The 20368-nt window shown below is 34.6% G+C and overlaps 1 protein-coding gene across 1 annotated transcript in view; it reads left to right on the top strand.

Annotated features, from left to right (window-relative positions):
* The first annotated feature begins 13011 nt into the window (after positions 1–13011).
* Positions 13012–20368, top strand: part of LOC131054177 (uncharacterized) — a 74033-nt gene continuing 66676 nt past the window's right edge. The window contains exon 1 of the mRNA XM_057988639.2: positions 13012–13604. Coding sequence (XP_057844622.1) covers positions 13113–13604 — 492 coding nt within the window. The 5' untranslated portion in view covers positions 13012–13112. The remainder of the gene's footprint in view (positions 13605–20368) is intronic.

Genomic DNA, 20368 nt, shown 5'->3' with positions numbered 1-20368 from the left:
CTTCCCCCTTTCTCTCAACCTTCACCTTTGCTCATAGCCATTCAAAATTGCAGATCTGATCAAGACCGTTGATCTAAGCCACATCATCTTATCCTCTCAAAGTCCATAAAACCAAGAGCTTCAGTTAAGAGGAAGTTAGTCTTCGAAATAGTTTTCAATCAATCATATGCATCTGTGAGTTTTTAAGCAATTAGCAAATAGAAAATATCATTTTAGCAATATAATCATATAGCATAATCATTTTAGCACAATCATGTAGCTTTGCATATCATACTATCAGTTAACTACAAGTTATCAGTCCATTCTTCACATGCCATCTTGGAAGCCAACGGTGCATTGTCTGAGAGCACACCATCTGCAACTAGGAATAGTGGAGTTAGGACACAATGAGACATAAGCCATGAAGGTAAAATAATGATTTATTTTAGTATGTATTTCATGTAGTTTCATTGGTGGATTTTGGATTTCCTGTATGCATTTTCATTGTATTTTGTGAAACTAACTTATTACAGGTAATATTCTAAGGATGAAATTCAAGCTCACACACATACCCTTTGCAGACTAACCTTGCCTTGTTTCTTACAATCCTTCCTTCTTCATCCAATTTATTTCTAAAGACCCATTTTGTTCCAATTACATTCTTATCCTCCTTTCTAGGAACAAGTGACCATGTCTAATTCTTCTCAATTTGATCTAATTCTTCATTCATTGCCTTCACCCAATCATCATCCTTTAGTGCTTCCTTAACTGTCTTGGGTTCAATTGTAGACATCAAACATGAATTCTCTCTAATCTTTATCTTGGTTTGCACACATGCATTCTTATCACCAATTATTTGTTCTTGTGAATGATTCAGTTTGATATATCTAGGTATTGCCTGTGTCGGTTCTGCATCTTCTTCATTGGGTTCTTCATCTTCACTGTCATCGCTCACTGGTTGAGCACCTAGTTCTGCATTTGTCGGTTGTTCATTATTCTTTGCTTTCGGTTCAATGATCAAAAACTTTTCCTCATTATCATCCTTTTCAGGTTCAAATCTGCTTGTACCTTCAGACTTATCAAATAAATCATCAACTTTTATATTAGCACTTTCAATAATTTTCTTAGTCCTCTTATTGTAACATTTATATGCTTTACTCTTAGAAGAGTAACCAAGAAAATTTCCCTTATTAGATTTTGCATCAAACTTCTCAGTGTACTTATTTCTCTTAATAAAACATTGACTTCCAAAGATTTTAAAATAACTAACACAAGGAGTTTTTCCATACCATAGCTCATAGGGTGTCTTATTGTTACCTCTTTTTACCAGTACCCGATTAAGAGTGTATACAATAGTACTAACCACTTCTCTCCAAAATATTTTGGATACATTACTCTGTAATAACATAGTTCTTGCAACTTCAACTATTGTTCTGTTCATTCTTTCTACAATGCCATTCTGTTGTGGTGTCCTCGGAGCTGACATCTGTCTCTTTATACTCTATTAATCACAATACTTAACAAATTCATCAGATGTGAATTCACCACCTTGGTCTGATCTTAAACACTTCAAGTTCTTACTTGTTTCCTTCTCAACCAAAGCTTTAAATGATTTAAATTTATTAAATGCTTCTGATTTCTCTCTTAGAAATGTTACCCACATCATTTTAGAATAGTGATCGATGAAAATCATGAAATACCTATCACCATAATAACTCTTTGTTCTCATAGGGCCACAAAGATCAGTATGTACCAAATCTAAACCATTCTCAGAAACACCATTCTTGCTCTTGAAAGAAATAGAGGTCATCTTACCAATTTGACAATCTTTGCATATCACACTATCCGATTTGACAAGTTGGGGTAATCCTCTTACAACACTTGACTTTCTTATCTTAATCAAATTATCAAAATTAACATGACAACATCTTTTATGCCATAACCAAATGTCATCCATTCTTGCAACCAGACAATTATTAACATTACTGTTCAAATGGAATAAGTTACCTCTAGTTTGCTTCCCAGTAGCAATCAGTTCATCATTACTTCCAAGAATTCTGCAAACTCCACTCTTAAATTCAAGCAAATAACCTTTATCATTGAGTTGACCAACACTTAAAAGATTATGCTTAAGACCATCAACCCAAAATATATCATCAACATTACTCTTTTCATTTAGAGAGATAGAACCTTTACCTTTCACCATGCAAGGATACTTGTTTCCAAATCTAACAACACCTCCATCAAATTCATTAAGGGTTATGAACTTACTTTTGTCTCCAGTCATGTGGTGTGAGCATCCATTGTCTATAATCCACTCATCACTATTCTCCATATGAGATACTAGTGCCTTTTTATCAGACAGTTCCTCCTTCACAACTACAAACACAATTTCTTCATTGCCATCTTCTTCTTCTGACTCCTCATCGGTCGCATCTTCATCTACTGCAACATAACAATGTTTCTTTCCCTTTCCTTTGAATCTTCTAAACTTTTCTTTCTTATCGGTGTTAGGGCAGTTAGCAACAATATGACCAATTTTATTACAAGGGAAACACTTGAAAGGTAGCTTTCCTCTATACTTACCAATGCCTCTTGGAAATCTCTTTGCTAACAATGCTTCAAGTTCCATCACTTGATTTTCACTTTCTTCATCTCCTCGGTTACTTCCATGACTTTTCCTACACTCATGATTTTGATATGTATCTTTTCCTTTTCTAGCAGATGAACCGGTAACAAAAGCTTTAAAGGCAGATTTTGTAGATTTTGTCACACTATTGTCAAAACTATTTAATTCAAGAGATGTAAGCTTACAAATAAATGAATCAATAGTTACCTTATCCTTTGAAATAGATCTAATTTCTTGGATTGTTGATACTCTTATAGCATACTGAGGTTGAAGAGTTCTTAGCATTTTACTTACTATTGTATCATCTTTGATTTTGCCTCTAGCACTCTTAATATTGCCAACAATTTCTTTGATTCTCTGACCATACTGTCCAATATTCTCTCATGTCATCGAACTTTCCTCTCAAGATTTCCTCTTTTTCCTTTGAACATGCTCATCTCCTCCATATATTGTCTCTAACTTTTCCCAAACCTCACCTACAGTTTCCAATCCTTGAACATCAATATATTTTAAATCAGATAAAGTACTTACAATAGCTTCTAGGGCTTGCATGTTATCTTTCTACTCTCTAAGTTCATCTGGTGTCAAGGGAGTAGTGGTAGGAGCAACATATGTTGTTTCAACTTGCTTCCAATATTGTGCACCAAGACCTTTAATGTAGATCTTCATCCCATCCTTCCAGATTTTTTATTTATCCTTGTTGAACTTGGGACCCTCTCTCTTCATCATCTTAAACTCCTCAGAATCTTTTCCTCAAGCAGTTAGGCTTTCTGCTCACAGAGGACTAAAGCTCTGATACCAATTGTTAATCCTATGAGGATCTGGTTAATACTGAGAGGGGGAGGTGAATCAATATTAAGACCAATTCAAACTTTAACTCAAAATCAAACTTATTTAAGCTTATCTCAGCTATGAAACTATATAATAAATATCTCAACTTCTGTAATCAGATCTAATAACCTCTTTACCATATTTGCTTAACACATTAATCAAAACATTTACCAATACTTTCACCACCAAAGTAATCATATAAACTTGATCAATTATCATCTTATTAACCTTATCAATAAGATCAAAAAAATTCTCAAACAACTTCTTATCAGTACCGGTAACCTCTGATAAACTTCTGATAAAACATCATAACTGGTTTCTCATAAATAATGCATGAAATGAAATGTAAACAAGAACATCACATAAAAAACATTCCATACATGAACACCATAAGTTTTTGACATGGAAACCCAAATAGGGAAAAAACCACGGTGGGAGTTGGCACCCACAAATATTTGTACTATTTCGAAGTACGCCTTGTTAGAAGCTTACAAAATGCCTGGTTAAGAGCAGACCCTATCAAGAGACACCCAGTTAGGAGATTTTCCTTGCAACTCAATTAGGAGCTTGATGATTTGTTAGGATCAACCTCATGAGAGGATTTAATTCTCTTTTGAGAGCTTCCTTGTTAGGGGACTTAAATGATTAAGGCCTGTTAGAACCTACCCGATCAAGGGATTTAACCTGTTGCAACTGTTAGGGAACAATAGTAAGAAAATGATTTGTTTTCTTGCACTTCTCTTCTTGCTTGATCAAATCCAGTTATACACAACACCCTGCAACTCTCAGGTAGATTACACACTTCACTTGGACAACTTAACACATTCTCTAAGACCACCGACTCAATAAACATCAATTATGTCAACATAAATAACCATCTCAACTAGGTCGGCCACAAAACCTAATTACATCATGAATTTACAATAAAATCATAAAAGATCATCGTAGATCGCTATCCATATCATAAAAACAAATTACAATGCAATACCAATCATTTATTGATCATAACTCATCACGGAAATTCGATTTGTATCCTCAAAACACTCTCCAAAGCATTTCACTGATTTCCAAGAAAACCTTCCTTGAATCGCGCTAAAACATCTATTAAATATTTCACGCGGGTTGTGTCATGTTACCAACTTTAAGTAGACTCGTTGTTGATCACCATCATAACATAAATCATTACCAGTTTGATGATTTCTTCACCGGTCCTTAAACCCTACTAAACCTTAGCAAAACTTCATCAAAAATTGAAACACACCTTCTGGTAATCATCACAATTTCTGGTTCTGGTCACATACATCTTTCCATGATACAAGTTCACCATCCAAACTGTAAATCACCAATCATTGCCAATCGACCGATCCAATCAAAACAATTCTGCTTTACTGGTTAAAGTCTTAATTCACATACTTTAGTTCATTGTCGGTAAACTCTATCTTCCGATAAACCAAATCACTTAGATGATAAAACAAAATATCAGGAGCATCAATTGCCAACATTGACAACACAAATAATTGATCATGTCATCTAATCATAGAATCTCAATCTCTTCATCACAAATAGACTTCTAACTTTTACTAGTGCAGTCATCCAACTTCAACTGCATGACCTAATCTGCATCAATTATGCCAAATGCCAACATGGCAATCAATGATATTTTGGAGTATGATGTCAGATTTGCTTCAATGGTGGTTGGGTATAATATTACTACTCCAATAAAGAGAATTTTGTATCCAAAACAATAATATATGCAGCTTACGAGATGGTCCGGGAAAATAAAAAGTATGACCTATGTTAGTTGCTTCGGAGTGAATTGATGAAGAACTTGGCCAAAATCAAGAAAGACAAGAAACATCCATTCAAATACGAAAATTTGATCCTGTGCTTGTTCTTCTACTTCATGAATGGAGTTCTAGGAATTGGTCAAGTCCCATGGGAATATTACAAACCTGTGGGAATGCAAACTAGAGAATTGTTGTATAACATTGGTGACACTAAGGCCTGAAAAGTTGTTTTATAGGGTTATTTCAGAAAAATTGAGAGTGAAATGCATTAAAGGGAAAGAATCCCCAAGTCAGTAGTTGAGAAGTATCACGACACCATTTACTTCATGGTGGATGCAAACTAATGTTTGATGGAGGTTGTTGAACCTAGGACTGTATGGATCATGCCTGTGGGGTATGAGGTAGATGAGCAAATATTGGAACTATATGCTCAACATTTGTTAAGCAAGCCGGTAGATCCCACTAAGGAGAGATTTGAGACTTATGCTGAGAAGAGCTTGAAAATGCACAAGCAATCCAAGAAGCCAGAAATTCAGAAGAAAGTGATGAAGTGGAAGCATATGCAAAGAGCATAGAGATCTCTAAGGAGGCTATTTGGGAAGAAAGAAAGAGAAACATACTACCTGCTGAGGAGCCTGTTAAGGAGAAGAAGGCTAAACTGGAAGTCTCTACCCCCAAGCCAAAGCAAACTAGGAGCTCTGCACCCTCCTCTGGTTCTGCTAAGCTAGTCAAAATTCTAGTCAAGCCATTCGGCAAGGGTGAGAAGAGGAAAAAAGAGAATAGCACAAGAGTTTATGTCTTAGTGAAGGATGATGAGGAGACCGAGTCTGATGAAGAGGTGAAGAAAATGAAGACTAAGGGCACCAAAGTCACAAAAGTCTCTAAGGACAAGCCCTCCGGTTAAGGCCAAGATGAGAAGAAGGTGAAGGCAGATTCTAACAAGCCTGGCATGTCAGTCCAAGAGGTGGAAGAAGCATTAATAGTACAGGGTAATCTAAAGACTCTTTTTGATTTTTATGATAAGTTTGATGACGATGGAAAAATAACTCTAGAGGAAGCTACAATTAAATCTTTGAACATCTACAATAGGGCACTTATAGAAATAATGTCAGAGATTCCAAAAGGTTTATATGACATTTTGGAAATGAGAAGACAAACTGCTAAAGCTGAAGATGAAAGGATGAAGGAATATGTAACAGTTAATATATGTTTGGTAATGGCAGTATAGGAAATAAAAAGAACACTCAAGGAAGCCCATCAACATTTTTGAAGTAAAACTAGGATAAATAAGATTATGATTGGGCAAGTAGATGAGGTGATAAAGGGTACCAAGGCAATCCTGAAGCAAATTTTGGAAAGGAATTAGTATGATGTTGTCTCATCTGCCCAAACATCACAAAAAGAGAAGCCCAAAGATGATCAAGCTAATATAAGTGTTCCCTCTATTCCAGTAAAGAAAGATGTAGTTAAAGATAAGGAGGGAGATGAGTTGGATAAAGGTGAAGAGGAGACAGGTAATGATAATGATGATGAGGATACACATAATCCTCCAGATCAACCCATGGACACAATGCCCTCTGTTGAGACTCAAGCTCTGGTTGTTGATGATGTAGGTCTTAAAGAGGTCTAGACATAAATAGATGCAAAAGATAAAAGGGTTGAAGAAAAAGACATTGCAGATGATGTGAAAGATTTTCTTGAAAAGGACAAGCAAATTTTTGATGATCTGGCATTGTCCCAAGGGCCAATTAACTTGGATTCTCTCTCTCCCATCTAGAAACTAAAGCTATCATCACTTGCACAAGATAAGGCAAGAGAGGAGATCTTAAAGTCTCACATAGAGGACAATGAGCTTGTGAGTCTTGCATCTGATATCCTGGAGAAAATAATGCCTACATTTCAAAATGATACATCTGATTCCCTTTCCGACCAGCTGAAAAGTTTGATCAATTCGGTAAGTACTCATTTTGAGTCATTAGAGAAGTCAATTGAGGTCAAGGTCTGTAATGAATTTAATGCCAAAAGACTTAGGACATTGAAGAGAATGATTGCAGATGATAGATTTATGTTAGATACCCGTATCAAGAGCATTCAAGATGCATTATACAAAGGAGGTAATATTTACAAATCTTGTCTATCATTGTCAAAGTTCATCGAGGATATTGAGAAGCAATCCAAGGAGCATGAAAAACAATTAGTCGGGATATCTCAGTCATTTGATCCATTGTCAGTTTATGTGGCTAGTCATGAAAACCAAGTAATATCCTTACTTGACAAAATTAAGAGCTTAAGCCATGATAAGGAGAAGATTATTGGTAGAGTTGGCGAACTTCAGAGTCTCATCACTCCCAAGGTGGACACAGTGCTCATTGTATTGAAGGATGCTCAGGATGTTGTAGCTTCAGGTGACCCCTCTAATCTCAAGTCACTAGTGATGCAAGCTTACCTCTTCAATGGTCTTATATCAATTATTGAATGTCTCAAGAAGGGCTGGGACTGTTATTTGAGCTCTTTGAAAAACATTTTTGCAGATATTTTTAAGCTTATGTAAGTTAGTGTGCACACATGCCATTGTATATAGAATTTTGTACAAATTTTTGGCATATGGATTCCTACCTTTTCCATTAATGTCAAAGGGGGAGTGTAGGAAAGTGAAAAATGCTGTATTCATCTTAGGGGGAGTTCCAGAATTTTGGAATTGTGCATTTTTTAGTTTTGTAGTGTATATATGTTGGCACTGATTCTGACACTTAGTCATTTTTTACTAGGTGTTGCCATCAATGCCAAAGGGGGGAATTGTTGGCAAGAGACATTGTATAGGTCATCCAGTGTTGTCATTGATGGCAACTCAAGTCAATTATTCCATTTGCAGTGTGTGATATGATCCTACCAGAATTCAGAATGAAGATTTGGTTAAGTCTGGTGAGTTAGAACAGAGTATCCAATAGAATGTAGTATTTTGGTTGGCATTTCATTTATGTTGAATAATTTGTGTTGTGGAGATAGAGGAAGATAGTTAGATGTCTGGAGTACCTTATTTCAAAATCTTAGCCTCCGGTGATGATTGTCATATGAGTTAGAAGATCTAGTGTACAATTTTTTGGGTTGAATAGCGAGGTATGGACGTCTTGGATAGTTGATCGTTGTGCGGAATTGATGGAGTAATTTTGGTGATTGTTTTTGTGATCGAGGATGTTTGGTCATCATTTGGGAAGCATGTGGACAATTATTTTTGGTTTGCATATGCATTGGAGTTCGAATTGAGCTGACTATGTATGCACGTTTCATCATTTGTCTAGTGTTTTTGAAGCCGACATGTAGAAGACCTAATTTCATGTTGCGAATATATAAGACCAATGGATATGATCATTTTGGATATCGGTAGGTGTGTGGAAAGTGTTTGTGATCGATTGTGCGAAGGATTTATGCTCCAGAATATTGCAGAACAACGAAATAGAGTAATGCAACAGAGAAATGTGAGATTAAGTGTTTTGTGCTTAATTAGAACTGTACTTTGGCATTTGTAGATGTTGGTTTTTAGTTCAAACATTCCAATTATCTTTTTAAAAAGATATTGCAAGACAATGAGTCTTCCTAGGGTTGTAGACCTTGATATTTTGAGCAGTGAGCTCTAGGCAACGTGTCTGAATGCATGTGCATTCCCAATGTAATATTTTTATACTTTTACAAAGTATATTTATATTGTGGGTTTCATCCCCACCATGGTTTTTCCCTTGACTAGGTTTTCTATGTATAAAATCTTGGTGTTATGGTGTTCTTGTTGATTGCTTTGCGTTTTTGTATCTTTTTTTTGTTCATTTGCATTAAGTGGCTGAAAGAACATGTTAATAAAGTTAAAAATTACAAAACAATGATTCACCCTCCCCTCTCAGTGCTCCTTGATTCCAACAATTGCCCCTAATATTCTCCATCATTTCTTAAGGAAGGTAATACCCAAACCTAAGAAAGTTCCATTCCTATAGATTTTGAGGTAACAAACTTGGATGGGCAGTTTGGTGGGCATACTTTAGAGGACATCAACTCATCAACACATCAACACATCAACACAAAGATTTCCAACATCTAGCTTCTCTTTTCCAGTTTGGTTTACATGATAGTAATGTTACAATGGAAGGGGTGAACAATATTTTTTGTATTGGCATAACATTATGAAATTAACATAGCATGGTAGAATGCATGACAATTTTGTATTTGTCAATGTTTTGAAACTATTCTTAACATTGAAAGAACCAAGTTCTCATCTCGAGAATTGTTATGTTACGAGAGTAACAAATACGTTTGCAATACCAATATACCTAATTGATTGTTTTCAATAGTGAATGATCAAGTATATCCATCATAATGTTGTGTCTTGCTTATTGTTGCTATATATATATATATATATATATATATATATATATATATATATATATATATATATATATATATATATATATATATAGGCATCCATATATACCCGTGGTAATCAATTTCTAAAAAATGACTATCTATATTTCATATATGGATTCATGCATGCTCAACTCTATTATATCCAATGTTCAATTTGTTCACATATAAATATAATTGAATCGATTTACATATAAATGCAACAAGTATTTAAAGAAGCACGCAATGCAATTTACAAAGCATTTAATGTAATTGAAGCATACTATCATGCATGAAAACCTTAACAACCCACTATATATGTATGTACATGTACACACACACACACATATATGCATATATATACATGCATATACATGCATGTATATATATACATGTATATACATATATATACATGCATGTATATATACATGCATATATATGTACATGTATATACATGCATGTACATATATGTATATACATGTACATATATATGCATGTATATATACATGCATGTATATATGCATATATACATGCATGTATATACATGTACATATATATGCATGTATATATATGCATATGCATATATACATGTATATATATGCATATGCATATATACATGTATATATATATATATGTATATATGTACATGTACATGTATATATATATATATACATGTACATACATGTATATATACATGTACATATATATATATATATACACACACATGTACATGTACATATACACACACACACACATATATATATACATGTACATGTCTACATGTGTATACATGTACATGTATACACACACACACACACACACACATATATATATATATAGATGTACATATATATATATATAGATGTACATATATATATATATATATATATATATATATATATGTATATACATGTACATGTACATGTATATATATATGTATATACATGTACATGTACATGTATATACATATATATATATATATATATATATGTACATCTATATATATATATACATGTACATGTACATACATATATATGTATGTATATACATGTACATGTACATATATATATATATATATATATATATATATATATATATATGCATATATATACATGCATATATATGTACATGTATATACATGCATATATATATATATATATTCATGTATATATGCATATGCATATATGCATATGCATATATATATATATATACATGTATATATGCATATGCATATATACATGTATATACATGTACATATATATGCATGTGCATGTATATACATGTACATATATATGCATGTATATATATGCATATATATATATATATATGTATGTATGTATGTATGTATACACATATACATATATACATATATACATGTATACACATGTATACACATGTATACATGTATACATATATACATGTATACACATGTATACATGTATACACATATACATATATATATATATATATGTATATGTGTATACATGTATACATGTGTGTATATATATATATATATATGTACATATATATATATGTACATATATATATATATATACATACATGCATACATGTATATATATACATATGCATGTATATATATATATGTATATATATACATATACATGTATATATATATATGTATATATATATATATATACATGTATATACATGCATATATATATATACATGTATATACATGCATATATATATATATACATGTATACATATATGCATGTATATACATGTATATGCATATATATATACATGTATATATATACATGCATGTATATATATATATACATGTATATATCTACATGTATATATACATGTACATGTATATACATGTAGATATATACATGTATATATATATACACACACACACATAATTGGCCAAAAGATAGGTTCAAGAAACTCTTTATAGTCAAGTAAATGAGAAATAGAAATGCAATATATGATTACATATTGCATATGTATTTATGCAACATGTAATCAAACAATATATTGCTGAAAAATGTAATCAATCTGAATATCATGAAACCCTTGACAATCAACTATATGAAAGTATGATATGCAACCTTTGATTTGCAATAGTATACACACAATTGGCCAAAAGATAGGTTCATGAAACCCTTTATAGTTAAGTAAATGAGAAAGGAAATGCGATATATGATTATATATTGCATATATATTTTTGTAATATGTAATCAAATAGTATATTGGTTCCAAATTCAATAAAATAGTATATCATGAAACCCTTTCAACTAACTATTTGAAAGATTGAAATGCAACACTTGACAACTGAGTATATGAAACCCTAAAGAACATTGAAAATACAAGATTTACACAAAGCCCAATATATGTCTACATTATGTAAACATAGAGTATGTAGTTGCATTGCACCCTATACAACATTTAAGAGTACACCATACATTCATTTGCAATACGAATACACACACTATATAGGTGCATAAAACACTTAAAAGATAGCCATGAAACAAAATTTACAAAGCCATAAATAATATATGTCAATTTTATGCTACCCTAATATGCAATTAATGAATACCCTGTTATGCTATATATATACTCTATCTATACACATTGCAGTTCATATACACAGAGTATATAGCTAGTTGAAACACTCCAAATAACACTGTAGACATAGTATACGACATCATGAAACACTTAAATGATTGTAAAAAAAAAAAAGTTATATAACCATAAAGAAATTTGCCAAACCAATTGAAATAGGCATAGAATGGAGGATCATTGCCATCGTGAGATTAAAAGACAACCTTAGATGGGGTTTTGAAGTGTTGTTCTTTCCTTTGGAGATGCAAGTGTTGATAAACACTAGCATATATGAAAAATCTATCATCACTAGTGGCTCCTAACCTCTCAGTAGTAGGTACTAGAGTGCACCACTACTAGTCTGTTGGTGGACGCTATCATGTTACTCTATGAAGAATGAATGTTCTTGTAGAGAACATTCAAAAAACCCTATTTGATGCAAATAGCGCCAAAGTGGATGCAAAAAGGTTGACAATGGATAGAGATGTGGAAGTAAATGTGCATTTACTGCACTTAAAGTTTGTAGAGAGTGGCTTGGTGGTAAACAAGTATCCAAATAACATGCATCTAGTTTTGGTTGACGAAATGTTTTGCAACAAATATAGGTATTTTTGGAAATCATATGATTTGACTTGGGAAACATGTACAAACTTAACGCTAATTTATTTTCTGAATTGTCAATTGAACCGTCTATGATGTGACATTTTTAATTTAGACCCGACGTAGATCTCTCTCACAACACAACCCCATTGGGCCCTCTCCCTTAATATGGATACAAGAAGAGCTAGCTCTTCCCTAATAAGTTTTTTTTAAACTATAATTTAGGCATTTTGTTTCCAACTAAAAAGATACCAAAGGGAAATAAAAATGTTTTTGTAGCTGCAGCCGAAACGTAGATAAGGTAGGCTACCCACTATAGTTCATTGTTTCCCATGGCTCATCAACTTCTCGGGAGACCGATCCAGTCCACTTACCTCTTTGTATCTCATGTTAAATCCCTATTTTGGCACTCCCCACCATTACTTTCACCACGATTTTTTCTCAATCTATCTTATCCCAAGCATTATCTTCCACACACCCCATCCCAATCATCATATAGGTTTCTTCTATGCACTGCAACATCCCAACCTGCTGCTGCACTGATCAAAGACCAACAACAAAAACAACTTCAGCTACCTTTTGAAAATGAAGATTATGAAGATGACACAGATTGTGAGGAAGAAGATGAAAATTTTAGTGACGAAGAAAATGACAGTTCTGATGACATTCCAGAAAACGATGAGGTGGCCTCTTCATTGGAACAAAACCAATCAACACATGCTTCAAAAGTTCCTTCGAGAAGGATTCCGCAATTAACACCAAAAGAGAAGAAACAGCTCAATTCATATGCTCATGGCCTTGGCAAGAAGCTTAAATGTCATCAGGTAAGTTTGTTTATTGCATAGATTGAAATGGGCGCAATTTCGATATGATGAAAGTCGGCTTTGTTTGATGTTTTTCTTTTGTAAAAGTATGTTCCAGTGGGTATGCTTACGCTAGTTTTTGCAAGGGGTTTGGATTATTTTTAGTAGACTGTCTTAGCGAGAAAATGAGGGTTCATTAAGTGCTTTTCCATTGCAACAGTTCGTTTCTAGGAGTGATATGGGCCCGATTCTTTTGGGGAATTTTAAGATCTGGTTAGCGGCAAATCTCGTACCCATTATTTCACCTAGGTCAGACGAAATCAAGAATTGCATTAGTTTCGTCTGGGATGTATGGAATTTTGAATTTATGTTAATGCTTACTAACAATCATATTAGGTCAATGGGACTGAGAAAAAAATACATTAAAAATACAAGACATGTAGAGGAAAGGAAGAAATATAAAAAATCCATAAAATAATAGCTTGAGTCAATTTACTATTTTGTTGTTCAGATTCCTGCCCCTGCCAAACTGTGATTAATAAAAGAAACAATGAACCTGTTTACGCTTTCAATATTGAGGTTGAAAAAATGAATCTGGAGTTGAAGGTTGCGACAAAGGATTGCCCTACTATTGAGGAGATTGTTTATCCCATTGAAATTGAGATTGGAAAAATGAATCCGAAGGTTAGAGGTTGAGACAAATAATTGCTTTGATGACCACTTGTAATGTTCCCTACTAGGAGGCTGCCAATTTTCCAATAATCAACAACCATTACTTAATATTATCAATGCCTTAACTAATTTATTAAACTAGATAACCATAGTTATTCATAGTACGATAACAATCGATAGTGGCTATATTCAAGTCCCAATTCTTACTTCCTTTCTAATCGTCAACCCTTGATGGGGATTTACTTGTCCAGGGTGCGATGACACCACCTCCATAATTGGGCTCAGGTTTCAGGAACATCTGTTCTGACCACCCTTGGGGCTCACCTAATTTGGGATGGATTTAGTCCGCCTCTCCCTAACAACACCACGCCTCTCCTTATGGGGGGGAGGCAATAGAAATGATTTAAGTAATTGGGCTACAAGTACACTAACTTGTAATGTATTATGAATAAATATGTAAACAATTGAAATTAAGTATGACTGTCATATATATTGCAGTCTATATTAATATTACTATTAAATTATGCATAAGAAGATTATCAGGCTTCATATATTAAGCATACATATCAAGCACATCCCCATGCATACCACCAAGAACAAGGATGTTACTGCCTGTAACTTATTAACAGTTCTGATCTGATCTGATCAATGGTGATCTCACTGGATGCTTTTGATTCCTTTCCTTTATATCTCTCAATGTGAAGGAGAGGTCACACGACTCACACTCTTCATCATGTATGCCCTTTGGCAAGAGACACATCCTTTCCATCATTAGCTCCCTTTGAAAGAGTTCAACTCTTCATTATTTCTGCCCTTTGAAGGGGACACAACCTTTCACAATCAGATCTGCACTTCTGATTCCCAAATTACCCCCCTTCAAATGAGTTCTCTTCTCCCTTTTCTACCTCATATTTGGGGGAGTCACAACTTATCATTTCATGCCTTTTGACCATTCATTAACTTTAATCAAATTTTTATTATATTTAATTATATACTTCTATATTTTAATTTTATTATTTTGTATTGTAATATTAATTATTATTATTTATTATTAAATTCTATTTCAAAGTGGGGACATTACAGTCCACCCCACCCAAGATTGCTTGTCCTCAAGCAATGATTAGGGAGTGTTCAAAATGACTTCCAATATGAAATGGCTTTGGAAACACACATGGAAGAAGCATGTTGGAAACATATCAGGCATGATCCAAACACGGAGTATACACATAAAAACATGGAGCATACACATGGATATATGCAAACACGGAGCATACACGCAAATACATGTAGTTTTAGATTCCTTCTTATTGACTAGAATGATTCATTGATTTATGTTTACCCTGCAGGATGACAGGATCAAAGCTTTAATACCAATTGTAATGTCCCCTACTAGGAGGCTGCCAATTTCCCAATAATCAACACCCATTACTTAATATTATCATGCCTTAAAATTAATTTATTAAACTAGATAACCATATTTATCCATAGTAGAATTGATAGTGGCTATATTCAAGCCCCAATTCTTACTTCTTTTCTAATCCTCAACCTTGGATAGGGATTTACTTGTCTAGGGCGCGATGACACCACCTCCATAGTTGGGCCCAGGTTTCAGGAATATTCGTCCAGACCACCCTTGGGGATCACCTAATTTGGGATGGATTTACTCCACCTCTCCCTAACAACACCACACCTTTCCTTATTGGGTGGGGGGAAGGGGGGGGGTTAGGCAATAGAAATGATTAAGTAATTGGGCGATGAGTACACTAACTTCTAATGTATTATGAATAAATATGTAAACAATTAAAATTAAGTATGACTGTCATTGATATTGCAGTCTATATTAATATTACTATCAAATTATGCATAAGAACATTATCAAGCTTCATATATCAAGCATACATATTAAGGACATCCCTATGCATATCACCAAGAACAAGGATGTTACTGCCTGTAACTTAATAACAGTTCTGATTTGATCTGATTGATGGTGATCTCACTGGTAGCTTTTGATTCCTTTCCTTTATATCTCTCAATGTGAGGGAGAGGTCACACCTCTTTATAATGTATGCCCTTTGGCAAGAGACACACCCTTTCGACCATTAGCACCCTTTGAAAGAGTGCAACTCTTCATTATTTCTGCCCTTTGAAGGGGACACAACTTTTCACAATGAGATCTGCACTTCTTATTTAAATCAGATCTGCACTCCTAATTCCCAAATTATCCCCCCTTCAAATGAGTTCTCTTCTCCCTTTTATACCTCATATTTGGGGGAGTCACAATTTATCATTTCATGCCTTTTGATCATTCATTTACTTTCACCAAATTTTAATTATATTTTTTTATATTTTAATTTTTAATTTTTAATTTTTTGTATTTTAATTTTTTTATTATTATTTATTATTAAATTCTATTTCGAAGTGGGGACATGTTGGTGTATGTTTTATCATTCACCGAACATTAGAATAAAATGTCAAGGACACTCTACCCTCTCTTGAACAAAATCATTACGTATGCCAAGATTGCGAGAAAGACCACACGACAACTCCAAGGTGTATATTTGGGAACATGCGACTTTATGTTGGATAGCTTCCTTGGTTATGTATGCTGAAATACAAGGGGGACTTACACTCAACTAATACTGATCACAAGTTAGGACTTAGACGAATATAACAATGAATGCTCTCTTTTTTGGATTTTCAGTTTTGGACTTCAAAAAAAGGATAAATAGGATGAGGGTTTAGAAGTTCTATACTATTCCTAAGAACTTGGGAGACGGTAGAGATTAGGTGAAACCAATAACAATACTCTGCTTCGCCACACTTAGGACAACTAAACAAAGTAGGTGCAATCTTCTAAGGTTGTGCTTGAAATTTTTAGACTACGAATGATACCATCCAACAAACAATACTCATCCATAGTAGAAGTTAAGCATCCACGATATAAGCTTAGGCTAACTTTACACATTGAACGAAAATCATTCATCCAAAGAAAGTATGAGCAATAGTTTCACCAATCTAAACTATCAAATCCTTCATTCATCTAACAACTTTGAAAGCAAAATTTATTCTAAGCAAATCTATTCTATTGTTGAAGAAAGTATGTAACCATGCAACCACTTAATAACAATAAGACTTCAAAGCAAAATCTGCAAATGAACTTTTATTATCAAGATAGCTCTAAGCAACAATTTCATAAATCTCTCCACAACACAATGAAATGAGAGAATGAGAGTTTATATAGAGTTTTTGAAAACAAATGAAACACCGAGATTGATCTAAGATCAACAGCTGAGATTAAGACAACACACCCCTAATTAGGGTTTCCTAGAATAAAACCAAAGACAAATGCATGCTAGACAAGTGGCGTGAAGAGCTATCTTCTAGGAGGGCGCATCCTTATCTTCTCGAGCAGCAGAATGTTTAATGAATCTGGACACAATCAGGTTGACCTCCTCCATCGTGACATGTGGCAGCATTTTGACCCTAAATTCCAACCCATCCAATTCATCTACACACACTGCAAAAGCAATTTCCCACTCCAATTCTTGTCTTTGGAAGGCATCTCAGATGGACAAGAGGTTCGATGCCTTAGCCAAATTTCGCTTCAGGACTGGTCCAGTGATGGCAAAGAAAATCTCCCGAGTTTTGAGCTTTAGACTTTCCAATTGCATATCATTTTCTCGGATTGTTTCCTTCTCAAGGACATCTGCAGCTACAAGGAAGATCTTATTCTGAATCTTTTTTATCTGCTCCTCAACTTTGACACTATCAGCCTTTACTTTTTCCAAGACTTCGCTTTGTGCAACCAACGTCCAATGCCAATTGTTGAAGTCAAATGCAGCCCCTGATGTGATCATTTTTCCATCAACCAATTTCTGCTTCGGAATTCCCTTCAACACTCTTAAGGCACGGGATAATTTTGTCTTGAACATCCTGGAGGTTAGCCCATGCTTCCACCATGTTTGCAATTTTAGAAAACAAAAAAGAAGTTTGTCCATAGGCTAATGCTAATCCTTCCACAAATGTGGCTGCTTCTTTACTTACGCTTTCCATCCGCTCCTTGGTTTCCCTGGTTGTCATCACTTCTCCAAAATATTTGATTGTTTCTTGCAAAGAATTCAAAAGTGGGGGAATTGCTATACCGCCTTGGTTAAGTGGCTTGTTTGAGTGCTGAATGTATTCCTTCAGGCGCTCAATTTCTTTTTTATGTTCTCTCTTCTTTCCTACCTCTTTGTCTATTCTTGCCTTCATGGAAGCGACTAAATTGTCTAAGTCTTCCACCTCTTGACCCTTCATAGTTGGTCCCAACTCGAAAGTGGTAATTTCATACTCCTGACGAGTAATATCTTCTTTTGACTTGTCCACTTTTGGTACAACAATTTGAACTGTACGACAGCTTGTCTCATCTCTTTGGATTGTGGAAAACTTCCTAGCAGGCTTCTTTGCAGCAACTTTTCCTAATCTGGCTTGCCGTGTCATCTTCTTCTTCTTGGACTTACACTAGTACTTTTACTTTCAACCTTTCTTTCAACCAATCAGGAATCTAGGTTGTTCAATGCCTTCCTCTTCCTGATTACTTTCTTCACATGGTATACCCTGATTTCCTCGAAGAGCAAAAATCATTCCCTCTTGAAATTCATCGCCCAGAATATCCATTTCATTATCTGATTCCAATATCTCTGTGCTTGTAGGAGATGGAGGTTCATCATCTTCCTGCTGGACTATCATCACATTTCCCTCATGGATTGGAGAAGGAATTTTTATTTCATCAAGTGGCTGATCCTCAATAATCATTATGCTGTCCAAATTCCTAGACGTAGCAGAATCAGATGGCTCTAATCTCTGCTTCTTTTGAGCAAGTTTCTCATTCACTACTTCCTTCCCCTTTGACCTTGAAGAATCATCATTTTTCTCCTTCCTTTTTCTTGAATTGATGCTTTCGATTGGCATGACACTTTAAGATGCTTCTGCATTTGAAGAATATGACTCCATTTCGCCCATCAAGTTAAAAGTAAGAGTCAAATTTCTTCACCTTAGCACTTGGACTTGCTGATCAACTCACCACTGTGAATACTTAACAACTGGTCACATCAAGTCGGTTAGATCTGCGAGTTTAGGTTTTGACCATCGTACAGGAGGAAGAGGCCAATTCTCATCAAAGTGCGACTAAGTGTATTCTCCATCTTTCAACTAATCAGGCACATGGAAAAGTTCAGTTGTTCTAATCAAGCTTACTGGCAGTCTAGACCATAGTCTTTTCCTGATGTCAAACTCATTAGCAACATTTGCCCAATAATCATCCAAATCAACCTTATATTTGTACTTCTCTCCATTCACCGATCCAATGTGGTTATGTGGATGGAAATCAGCTCTGGAGTTGTAAAATGTGAATGGATACCACTACATTTCCAATCTGGCACCCTCAACTGCTTGTGTTGTTGGGCAAGACTCCAACATATTTCCGATGAAGAATGGAAAGGAAATGGCCGCCTTCTGCTTCGTTCTCTGGAAGCTCTGATATGTTTCCAATTGTCTAAGGACCTCAAGCAAGACCATTCTATTGGTAGGGTAGATTGGAAGTCGGTAAGGACATCCGGGAAATCCTTGGATTCTTATGTATATGAATCTTGGAAACTTGATAAACCAAGATCCATACTTGCTTATTAGGCTCTTGGCTTCTGGAGTAAGCCTTTGATGGGTTCCTCCTTGCAATGTTTTGGTGATATACATCAAGAACACATCATTTACCCGCTTGAAGTGGGCCTTTTCGGTAAGCTGCAGCTGCAGATAGCAGTCATAGGACTTAAATTCATTTTCACCATTGCCTACTATGCCTTTGCAAATCAATCTAGTGTATCTCCAGTTTCTTGCGAGTAGATAGACAATGTAGGAGCTCATGTAGAAGGACTTCATCCTTTCCAAATTCTTCAGCTGTTCATCAAGATTATCACTGATTATTCGGGACCAATTGAACATTTTAACACTTGAGGTGATCTCATCAATGAAGTAGTACATCTACTTTTCAAATGGCACAACTTGAGGGCTGCCCATTACCCTATTCAGCAGTAAGATGATATCACTGATGAGTTGAGACATTAGCATATTTTTATCCC

This window comes from Cryptomeria japonica, chromosome 1 (assembly GCF_030272615.1).
Source record: "Cryptomeria japonica chromosome 1, Sugi_1.0, whole genome shotgun sequence".
Lineage (NCBI taxonomy): Eukaryota > Viridiplantae > Streptophyta > Pinopsida > Cupressales > Cupressaceae > Cryptomeria > Cryptomeria japonica.
The sequence above is the reverse complement of the archived record's forward strand: the minus strand, read 5'-3'. Positions and strand labels throughout refer to the sequence as shown.